Here is an 11,193-nt window from a genome sequence, read left to right on the forward strand (position 1 = left end):
CGAATCGACTATTGAGGAGCTACAGTAATTACAAGCTTAGCTAGCACCATACCTATAGTATCTATTCAATGGTTGTAAGTTCATTTCATGCCGGACCATACCATAATAGGATTATATACATTCTAATTATGAGTAGGGGTCATTCAGGCGTATCTAAATAGGTACTATGTTTACATCTGGATCCCTACGTCATTACATTCCATTTAGGATAATGAGTAGGCGTAATCGAACCTGCTTGTTACATATCTCTTGTTATTTGGTGGGAAATGTTCTTCATTTGAGATAATGAAACCATTTGTTTTGGTAGAATGCTATAATGAATCTTTATTTTGTTTTTCCTTTTATATCGAAACGACTGTTGAGGAGCTACAGTAATTACAAGCTTAGCTAACGTCATACCTGCAGTGTCAATTCCATGGTTATAAGTTCATTCCATACCGGACCAGACTGGAATAGGATTATATACATTCTAATTATGAGAAGGGGTCATTTGAGCCTATCTAAATAGGTTCTATGTTTACATTTGGATCCCTACGTCATTACATTCCATTTAGGACTAGGAATAGGCGTAATTGGACTTGTTTTTACGTATCTCTCGTTATTTGGTGGGAAATGTTCTTCATTTGAGATAATGAAACCATTTGTTTTGGTAGAACGCTATAATGAATCTTTATTTTGTTTTTCCTTTTATCTCGAATCGACTATTAAGGAGATACAATAATTACAAGCTTAGCTAGCACTATACCTGCAGTGTCGATTCCATGGTTATAAGTTCATTCCATACTGGACCAGAACAGAATAGGGTTATATACATTCTAATTATGAGAAGGGGTCATTCGAGCGTATATAAATAGGTACTATGATTACATCTGGATCCCTACGTCGTTATATTCCATTTAGGATTAGGAATAGGCGTAATCAAACCTGCTTTTTACATATCTCTCGTTATTTGGGATGATACCCTATTCACCTCACCTCTTTGGGCTTCTATTGAATTGAGATATCAGTTTGATTGTCCATCTTTTTTATATAATAGTATATATTTTTTATACAATATATCAGGCATTCTCTGGATAGTTCAAATTGAAGCAAGGATGTTTGACTCGGCCCTGTATGACATGACTGACCAATAGAAATACTCTTAACATTCCACGTTTGTCATATATTCCATATAGCACCGAATCATGTTCTTGCTAGGTCTAATTACAATGAAATAGCTTCACTAACTTGAACAACCTGAACTTTTCCTCCTAAAGGGCATGCCTGACCCAAGCTACTAGGCTTAGATTCGAACTTTTCCTCCTAAAGGGCATGCCTGACCCAAGCTACTAGGCTTAGATTCACTCTTCGCCTTTGCAGCTCTTCCTGAAGAAGCAGTTGTGGCATCTTTACCAGCTAGTAAGCTAGCTAGATAGAAGAGATCTATATCTTTCTATCGATAGATAGATATATTGAGAAATGATCTGGTTTCAAGATCTATGAACAAGAGATCCCTAAATATCTATTTGAAAAAAAGATGAATAGATAGGGCGAAGCCAGCTGAAGGAAGGAGCTAAGATTCACCTGCAATCTTTCTAAAGCAACAAGCGAGAAACTTGACTTTGAGAAAGAAACGCCTTCTATTATAATGTAAAGGGGTATTAGCCTATCTATAGTAAGGGCCCTTTTCTTGCTCGTTGGCCCTCGCAATAATAAAACTAAAGTTTCTCCTTTCTCTTTAAATAAGCAAGTAAACTTTAATTTGAAAACCTTACTTCTAATGCGCTGAAAACCTTACTTCTAATGCGCTCAAAGCATTCGAGCTTCCCTTATATTATAGAAAGGTTTGTTTTGTAGAAAGGGACTTCTAAAAATATCGCACAAAATAAATAAAATAAGTAGGGGCTTCAAAGCTTGTTGTAGTTTAGGGGTGCACATGTTTGGAACCCTATACAGGGCGCACAATGGCTTTCTCTGAAAGGGCCTCGCTTCTTCAAGTTACGCTTGCTGCTTTTCATTTTGTTAGGAGTAGGTGCTTGTTGCTCGTGAAGCCGTAGCTTGTTGTCTACGAAACGAGCCTTCACTGCCCGCTCAACCCCTGTCTCTAATCTTAAGTAAAATTAAGTAAAATCAATGAAGTGAACAGTCCAACCTCTTTGTTTGAGACTTAAGCATGTGTGGGGCTAAACTGCATCATAGTAAGAGGGCTCCAAGGTAATTAAGGTACAACCAAGGCCATTTCTTCAAGTTTTACAGTTCCATTGCATTAATGAATACGGCTGGAAAGACCTACACCTACTACCCTTCATCAAACCTTCATGTTTCCCTTTTATGCTGATGTCGTAAATTGATGCCTCGGATTGCCCTATCTAGTAAGGGCTTTCCTCCCGCATAAGGAAGGTCATTTGTGGCGGTCGAGTAGAGATCTATTTTCAATCCCCCGATTGGATCAGAGGAAAACACCTACGAAAAGATTGCTTGGATTTAAGAAAGATTCACTAGTATTTCCGGCAATTGCAATGGCTTCTTTATCTATTTATGTTTAAAAATAAAAAAAGATTTTTTAGATACAACAAGGACAAATCTTATATATTTAATTTTTGTTTTTCAAGACTTACTTGGATCATAACACGGATATCTATTTAGTAAAATATAGTATAATATGCGGCTTCATTAAGGCATAAGCTCTTATGTATGGGCCATTTTTCACTCTTTTATATACTAGGGGATTTCACTTGGAAAAGAACATGTTCCATACTAATGGATTCAGGTCCATGACATCATTTATGAGGAGCCGGACGACAAAGGCTCCTCAATCCGACGCGGCAAGAACAACCATTTGAATTGTTATTTTTTGGGGGTGGGGGGACAAAAGAGGGATGCTTTCTATCAGTCAAAAGGCGTACACGATGCTCCTTTGATTCTGTTATACTCGAGTCCTATTTTCATTTATATTGAAAGAATCCACACCAGTAGATGATGGTTTATGACCTCTAATAAAAAAATACAAAAACCTGAATCTCTTAAATTATCAAAAAGCTACATGTCCAAGCTCAAATATATATATACATATTTGTGCACATTTCTATACCAATTGTTCATGCGTGTATATTACATTGGTATCTCGGGGTTTCCTTCGGGATTTCCTTGTGTGTTCGACGAGGGTAGGCACCTGCGAGCGCAAAGTTGGAAAATGTTACAACAGTGAGTATGCAGAAATAATCAACAATGACAGACAGATGATTGCATTCTCTATAAAACATTAGCATTTACGGAGCTAAAACGGCCAAGGAAAGAACAAACAAGGAAAATGAAAAGACCATCAACTGTCATGATAAATATTTCTGATACATTAAATCACAGATCAGCACGAATCATGAACATCAAACTTGCATTTCAGAAATTCAAAAGCACAATTCGCTAGACAGCAGTAAATTAATGCAATTAAATGACCAGGGGAATATGAACTTTACAGATTCATTCATTGGCAAACACTATTGAACAATCTACCTTCATTTCATTCAAGAATCAAGACTCCAGAGACAATGTTTTAAAGGTACAGTATAAAGGTCGTACCCAGTGCACAAGGCTCCCGCTTTACGCAGGGTCTGGGAGAGGTGAATGTCGGCTAGCCTTACCCCCATTTATGGAGAGGCTGCTCCCAAGTCTCGAACCCGAGACCTACCGCTCATGGGCGAAGGCACTTGCCATCGCACCAAGTGCGACCTCTTTTAAAGGTACAGTATACATCTCGTAAATAAACACATAATGTATGAAGCGAAAGATTGTGTTCTACTTTTTTATTTTTTTATACCCAGAAATTCCCAAACAAACTTTGCAAACTCGGATACGAAGCTGGGGACCCTCACGGGACCCAACAATCTTTAGAGACAGGAACTTTTAGCAAATAGCTGGATGAATATCTTCAAGAATCAAGCCCAAGAAAATGTGGGAGAAAGCCACACCTAATCATATACTAAACCAACTGACACACTAACCATTGGTTGGAAGAGAGTTCATTCACATATCTATGAGTGATAAAATATCCAAGGTCATGATACAACATATGAAGGCCAAGCTCCCTTATGAGCTCCACATCTTTTTTCACACATATCCATGCATGGACACAAATGTGTAGGTGTGTGCACACGAGCGTGTAATGAAGTTTATTCAAGAAAACGATCGGATCAATATGACTGTATAAAGATAGAAAATAAAAAGTTGATATGACACTTCCATGCTTTTATTTTTAACAAAATGGCATAGAACCCAGTGATAGAAATAGAATTCAAATGACTTAGAGTACTTGAAATATCCTCCGAATGGGGGACCAGACAAGCTACAGTAACCAACGCTAGATAAAGGGCAAACACAAAAGTAGGATATCCATTTATGCTACTCACTAACCTATGCTAATGGTTTACGCAACTGAAGTTGACAAGTCTACTAAATCATCAATCACAATGTGTAAAACAGAAAGATGAATTTGAGGAGTACCTTTTGCTTCTATTTTACTTTTAAATGTTTATGCAATCAAAACATATACGAACTTTATGCTTTAGAAAAATTTATGCAATCAATGTAAGAAACCGTCCTAGCGACAACATATATGCTTTCTCAAACAGCATAATAAAATATTGTTTCGCAAATTATTGGAAACCATGACCATATGACCCAAATTCCTTCCAAAAAGTGATTTTGTGCCTTACATCAATTAGGCTGTTTCAGCAAGTTGATCCCAAGAACTTCTAAGTAGAAGTTGAACTCATTCTGCAATCAGAATCCTGAGAGAAAATATCCCTGTTTTGCTGTGAAGGTGATGCCGAAAAGGGACTATGGACCCCAGCTCTTCGAGGGTCAGGTTTGTTGCTCTGGGACGCCAAGAACTCAAGTGCTACAACAATATCACTAATAAGAGGACGGAAAGTTGGTTGCTCTTGTAGACACATGGCAGTAATGGCAACTGCATGATGCAAACAACGAACTGGGAAACGTCCTTGCAACAGAGGATCAACTAATTGGACAAACTTCCTCCGATCCTTCAAAAATGGACGAGACTGCATTTACAAAAACAAAGGTGTTCAATAACTTTGAAAAAAAATTAAAAATAAATCATTTGCAATAGAAGCTAGCAGTAATTCAACAACGGTAAGTGAGATTGAAAATCTGATAGTCCAGAATATGAAAGAAAACTGAGAAATAGAAAGAGTTAACTCACCCAAGACACTAAGTTCTGTTCTCCTGGCCTCTTAGAGCAGTCAATTGCCTTCTTCCCTGTAATCAGCTCCAACATAACCACACCAAGGCTATAAATATCTGATTTCAGAGTCAACTTGCCGCTCATGGCATATTCTGGCGCACAGTACCCATACGTTCCCATCACTCTTGTTGAGACATGAGTTTTGTCACCCACAGGTGCAAGTTTAGCAAGCCCAAAATCTGAAAGCTTTGGATTGAATTCATCGTCCAGCAGTATATTTGCTGATTTCAAGTCACGGTAGATAACTGGCGGGTTAGCTTTGCAGTGGAGGTATTCAAGGCCCCGTGCTGCACCAACAGCTATCTTAATTCGCGTGTCCCAACTCAGTGTCTCTCGACCAGGACTAAGATCTGAAAAGTAAAATACCACATTTGTTGGGTCAAATACAATGGAGTACAATAATAAAGAAAACAGGCTTCTAAAGAAAGATTATATGTTTTGTTTTAGATGTTATCCATTGTTTCCTTACGCCATCCACAGTAGGACAGCTATAACTGAAGTTGAAGTTTAAGGGAAACCCAATATGCCAAAAAAATAATTATAGCGACAGAAATGATAATCGACAATTCAGCTTTCTATACTATTCCTGCCAATGTGATAAATATAAAGTATCAAGCTATCATTAAACACAAGGGATAATACAGTAGGAAAATAAATCAATTAGAGGTTGTAGAATGGATGAGAATGTACGGTTTAAGTATCAAGATGCTTACCAAAAAGATGATCTTCCAAGCTACCCCTCGGCATGTACTCATAGACTAAGAGTCTCTGATCTCCGTCAGTACAGTAGCCAATCAAGGTGACTAGATTTGTATGGTGTAGCAGGCTTAACATGAGAACCTCCACGATGAATTCTTGGAACCCTTGAAGACCGTCATGATTAAGTTGTTTAATTGCGACAACCTGGTCATAGAAATCAAAAGCCGCAACACATAAACATCAAATTCAACCTTGTCTTACATCCGGTGGATCAAGTTTTCATCCATCTAAAGCAAGGTTATAAAAGGTGCTAGGCGTTAGGCGCTAGTCGGGCAGCGGGCAAGGCCTAGTGCCTAGGCGTTTTTATAATTTTAATTAAATTAAAATATAACATATAAACAAATGTCTACTTATACTGAAGGAAAATACATAATTGTATTGGAATACATTAATTGCAAGATAAAATGGCATATAAATTATAAAGTACTAGAACATATTGAAGACATGGGGAACAAGCAACAATGAGCGTTCATCCCAAGTATTCAACAAGTCTCATACAATTTATTGAAAAATAAAATGCAAAATGGAAGTTATTTATTTTCTGTCTAAGTGAGATTCGCGACCGCCTAGGCAAGTCTAGGCAGGTATAGTCGCCCTTTCAGGGTGTATGGAAATATATTAATTCTGATTTAAACGATCAATTCTGCTTTCATTAATAACCAGAAACATATATATATATCGCGTCGGACATTACCTTCCTAATTTACATTTCCATACAAAGATTAACGGAATAACGGTAGTATGAACATTGGAAAAGCCCTGCAACACTTACCTGGCCTGCATCAAGCCGGCCTTTGTAAACCCTTCCAAAACCTCCTTCCCCAATCAAATTCACTTCCCTAAAGCCTTTGCTGGCTGCTGCAAGTTCGCGAAATGTGAAACTTCGTGCCACATTTCTGCCTTTTCCCCTCCCACACTCTGCACAAACATAAAACAAAACAAAAAAAAATCAACTCAATTTCGCTACTGCGATAAAAACACGAAGTTCAAAATTCCAGATAGTGTGTTAAACAGCTGAATCTCAAACTCCAGAAAAATGGGTGTTTCAACAGAACCAAACACGTAATTAAAATTCTTGACTTTCAGAAATTGGGGGTGATTGAGATTCTTACCACTGTCATCGGGAATTCCTTTGCCTCTCCCACCACATGCTGCAATTTCATCCATTTTTTGCAATAAAAAACCAATCGCATTTAACAAATGGAACCAAAAAAATTCCAAATGGGCAAATATATATAAGTAAAAAGAGTGAAATGCAGACTGACCGGAGGATCGAGTGCCGTTATCGATTTCGACCTTGCTGACATCTTTCCGGTGGGGACTGAAGCAACGAAAGCAACTCATCCCTTAAGCTTCCATCTGTAATACAAAAAGAAGAAAAATGAAAAACCCTAACCTAACCCTAGTCTACAACCAGATAAGCTTGCTTTTGTCCTCTCTCTCTCTCTGTCTCCTCCGTAGCCGGAGAGATTCAGAAGCCGAAACCTTTACGAGGCCCCGACAATAAAAAATTCCCAAATAATTGAATCCCAGTTGGATATGATTTTTAGATTACGAACCAAAAAACGTAAATAAATTAGCAAAAATAAAATGTCATCCAAATAAATCAAAAAACTTATCAATTCGCCGAATTATGGAAATCTTGGGAGAAAATAAATTAATAAATTGTCGAAACGCGTACGCCAAAATTTGGACAGTGAGCTAACGCATTTAGCGGTGGCCTGGCCATAAACAATTGGATTTTTAGCTTCCAATTTTTTATATATATTTTTTATAAAGAAATATGAAACTAAATTTGTTGTATTAAACATCTATGGTCTCTTTCTCTCTCTCTCTCTCCCCCTCCTTTTCACTTCGACTTCTCTCTCCCTCTCTTTCCCTTCCCGTATTTAAACATTCCGGTTAGCTACTGCGGTGATATTACTTTATTGCCCTTGTTGTTGGTCTCTTTTTACTACTGTTGATACTGCTAAAAGTGCCAGTTTCGGAATCTCCGACCGATGCTGGACCCGATGAGTATGTTTTAAAGGTGTAAAGGCTTCGATGCGATGACGTATTGTCGTTCATTCTGCTACCACGTGACCTACTCATGAAATCACGTTGCCCTTTTTTCATTTTTCTCTCTTTTTATTCGGAATAGGACCCCTACTTCATGACATTTATACTTTGGACTAAATCCCCCACTTTTTTGTTTTTTTTTTTGTTTTTGAGAGGAAACACACTTCATTGGATCAAGACAGGATCAACAAAGCAGCAGCATGAGAGCCTACAAGAGGCTAACAACAGAGGCATAGCCTGAGCAGGAAACAACAGTGCGGGGCTTACAAATAATAGGACACTTCCACCTTGTGAAAGCGTCACCCCAGCACCGAAAAAAAACAAACGAGAATTAATGTGGACAAAGGAGGTCATCATTGTTAAGGACGAATACCAACGAAGATGGGGGTCGATCAACCCAAACAGAATCACTCATCTCCGACGAATTTTGCAATGCCAAAACGTGCGCTGCTTCATTAGCTGATCTTGGAACCCAAGACCAACGACAACTCTGAAAAGAACTCCCCAACAATCTGATCCTCTCCAATGTAGATGAAGCCTCCCAATTGTCAACAACAGAACTAGAAAGACAAGAAATGACTTCTGACGAGTCCGATTCGAAAATGACCTCTTGAAAACCAAGCTTCAACCCCAACCTGCACCCATGAAACAAGGAAAGGGCTTTCGCAACAATTGCAGAGGGAGCACAAATAGGGTAGTGCGCAGCTGCTACAAATCTTCCTTCACCAGCACGCACCACCACCCCAGCGAAACCTCATTGAGTGACCATCGACTAGCTAGTATCTACATTTATCTTAAAACAAGGATCAGATGGAGCACACCAAGAGGCAACCCGAGGAGCCGAAGCAAAACTCGTCACTCCACACGGCTCCACGCCAGAATTAGCCTTAAAAAAAACTAAGGGCAGCTGAAATTTTTAGAAGAACTGAAACCGGGTTCAATGGAACCTTATTAAACACAAAATCACAACGAGCTTACCAAATGAACCAACAAGTGAAAGCAATGTAAGATTGGACCCAATTTCTACTTGAAGCCGATCCAAACGTTGGCGAAAACACATCCTTGCACCACCCACCCCACGAAGAAATAGCTTCACCATCCACTTTGTAAGAGAGCACACCGCCAAACCAGATAGGGCGAACCCAAGTACAAAGGAGGAAGAGATGCTCAAGAGATTCATCCTGGCACAAACAGATAGGACACACAAGGGAAGGGGCAGATTTGCAGCGATAGAGAGTAGCACGGGTGGGAAACCCACCGTGAACCGAGATCCAAATAAAGTGCTGGATCTTAGGATGCACCCCTAGTTTCCATAAATGTTTCCAAAAATTAGGAGGGAGTTGATTAATCAAAGTAGTGCTAAACCCCCTTTCGTCCACAACACTGCTTAGTAACCAATTGTACCCCAACTTAACTGAGTAGATACCCTTCTTGTTCGGAGCCCACACAAGTCTATCCTTATGACCTAAAACACCAATGGGAGTAGTCTCAATAGCCATTTGATCTGTTTCAGAGAGAAAAGCTTGCAAAAAACCAATATCCCAACAACCTGATATCGGGCATATTAGCGAAGACACTCTGAGAATTGGCGATACACTCTATTGTCCTATAGGCTTCGGGTGTCCCGAAAGAATCGAGGGCAGCCACCTATCACTCCAAACCTTGACATCCTACCCTCCCATGATTTGCCAATGGGAACCCTTATGAAGTAAATCTCTAACTGAGAGAAGACTAGACCATGCCCACAAAGCTCGACCTCCTTTTCTAGCCTCCCAAAAAGAACAGTGAGGGAAATAGCGAGCTTTGATCACACGAGCCCATAGAGAATTTGGTTCAATTACCAATCTCCAACATTGCTTCATAAGTAAAGCTTTATTGAATTTGTTGATGCACAAAATCAGTGAGGACTTTGGTACAACAGAAAATGTTAAGTTTGTGACCTTCGCTAGATTGCTCCGATCACTAGTGTGGGTAAGTATGTAAATGGATAGAGACAGAGACGCAAACACAAGATGTACGTGGTTCACCCAGATTGGCTACTTCCGCGGAGTATAGGAGTTCTCATTAATTGTGAAGGGTTTACACAAGTATATAGGTTCAAGCTCTCCTTTAGTGAGTACAAGTGAGTGATTTAGTACAAATGACATTAGGAAATATTGTGGGAGAATGATCTCCTTTTATAGAAGAGTTTTTAGCTTTGTTCTGACATTGACACGTGTCGTGTTGTGATTGGCTTCTGATGTTGACATGTGTCACATTGTGATTGGTTTCTGATGTCGACATGTGTCACACTGTGATTGGCCTTTTGGTTGGAGGGAAACTCTTATGGGTCCTTGACGGTATAACGTTGACCGGTGCTCAGTAGTTTTGGGATTGGTCAAGTATGGTACAAACAGTGCTCCCCTAAGTTCCTGAGTGAAGGAAACTCCTCGGTTGGGGACTTGCAAGATCCAAGCCGCTGAGTAATCATGAAACTTCTAAGTACCGAAGTGTGGTATCGTTTTCACTTGCCTTATCTGTCTCATAAGTAGATGTGGCATCTTCTATGGAAGTACTTTTCCTCCATCCAAGGGTGGTATCTTTACCCGGTGGAGATGCACAAGGTAATGTATCAATTTCACTTTAAGCTTACTTGTAGTTTTAGGCTTGGTCAAGCGCGATACAAACCATGTAGTAGGAGTCCCCCAAGTTGCCGAGCTAGGAGATCTGCCGAAAAATGTGACAGACAAGGTAAGCAATCAGAGTTTCAAGCAATCAGTCCCAGATCAGAAGTTTGATTTCGAGTTCCGGCTGATTATTCTCATTCTCCCTATCTTGCAGGTAACAAAAAGGATAAAGAGAAGAAAAAGGAGAAGAGATGATATGAGATACTTTTGCTTTTGAAGAAGTAACTTTCCATATGCTTATTTTTGAACTAGGCTGGAGGGTTTTCTGGTTTCCTCCAGAGTATGAGGCCGACTCAAGAATTTGAGGGTCAAAACAAGTCCATCAAATCTAGAGTACGTTCGACCCTGATGATATGAGATACTTTGCTGTTGACAAAAGTAGTGGATGTATCGGCACGTGTTCTGTTACGCTTGTCTCCACATGCTTCCTTGTATCCTTCTTACTTGCCCTATCTGTTCCTCAAGCAGATG

At 39.4% G+C, this 11,193-nt stretch overlaps 1 protein-coding gene across 3 annotated transcripts; it reads right to left on the reverse strand.

Moving 5' to 3' along the window:
* Positions 1–2,895: 2,895 nt before the first annotated feature.
* On the reverse strand, positions 2,896–7,861 carry LOC114821984 (probable serine/threonine-protein kinase PBL21). Of its 3 annotated transcripts, none has more exons than XM_029095723.2 (8): positions 7,680–7,861; positions 7,264–7,357; positions 7,111–7,149; positions 6,771–6,916; positions 5,953–6,142; positions 5,198–5,589; positions 4,689–5,036; positions 2,896–3,151 (listed from the first exon to the last, which is right to left on the reverse strand). In XM_029095723.2, exons 2-7 carry the CDS (start codon positions 7,340–7,342, stop codon positions 4,728–4,730), a joined length of 1,155 nt encoding a protein of 384 aa, XP_028951556.1. In that variant the 5' UTR covers positions 7,343–7,357; positions 7,680–7,861; the 3' UTR covers positions 2,896–3,151; positions 4,689–4,727. The 3 variants fall into 3 exon arrangements, with proteins under 3 accessions (XP_028951556.1, XP_070671558.1, XP_028951555.1); XM_070815457.1 differs by having other exon boundaries at positions 7,613–7,722; XM_029095722.2 differs by lacking the exon at positions 7,680–7,861 and having other exon boundaries at positions 7,264–7,560.
* Positions 7,862–11,193: the final 3,332 nt, after the last annotated feature.

The sequence above is a fragment of the Malus domestica genome, chromosome 16 (assembly GCF_042453785.1).
Source record: "Malus domestica chromosome 16, GDT2T_hap1".
NCBI lineage: Eukaryota > Viridiplantae > Streptophyta > Magnoliopsida > Rosales > Rosaceae > Malus > Malus domestica.

What these genes read in the sequence shown, in the direction of transcription:
- LOC114821984 (XM_029095723.2), bottom strand. Translation starts at nt 7,342, where the DNA reads ATGAGTTGCTTTCGTTGCTTCAGTCCCCACCGGAAAGATGTCAGCAAG. An exon ending in TAACGGCACTCGATCCTCCG is followed by an intron (nt 7,150 to 7,263) that starts GTCAGTCTGCAT and finishes ATGAAATTGCAG; the next exon opens with CATGTGGTGGGAGAGGCAAA. An exon ending in CTTGGAAGATCATCTTTTTG is followed by an intron (nt 5,590 to 5,952) that starts GTAAGCATCTTG and finishes TTTACTTTTCAG; the next exon opens with ATCTTAGTCCTGGTCGAGAG.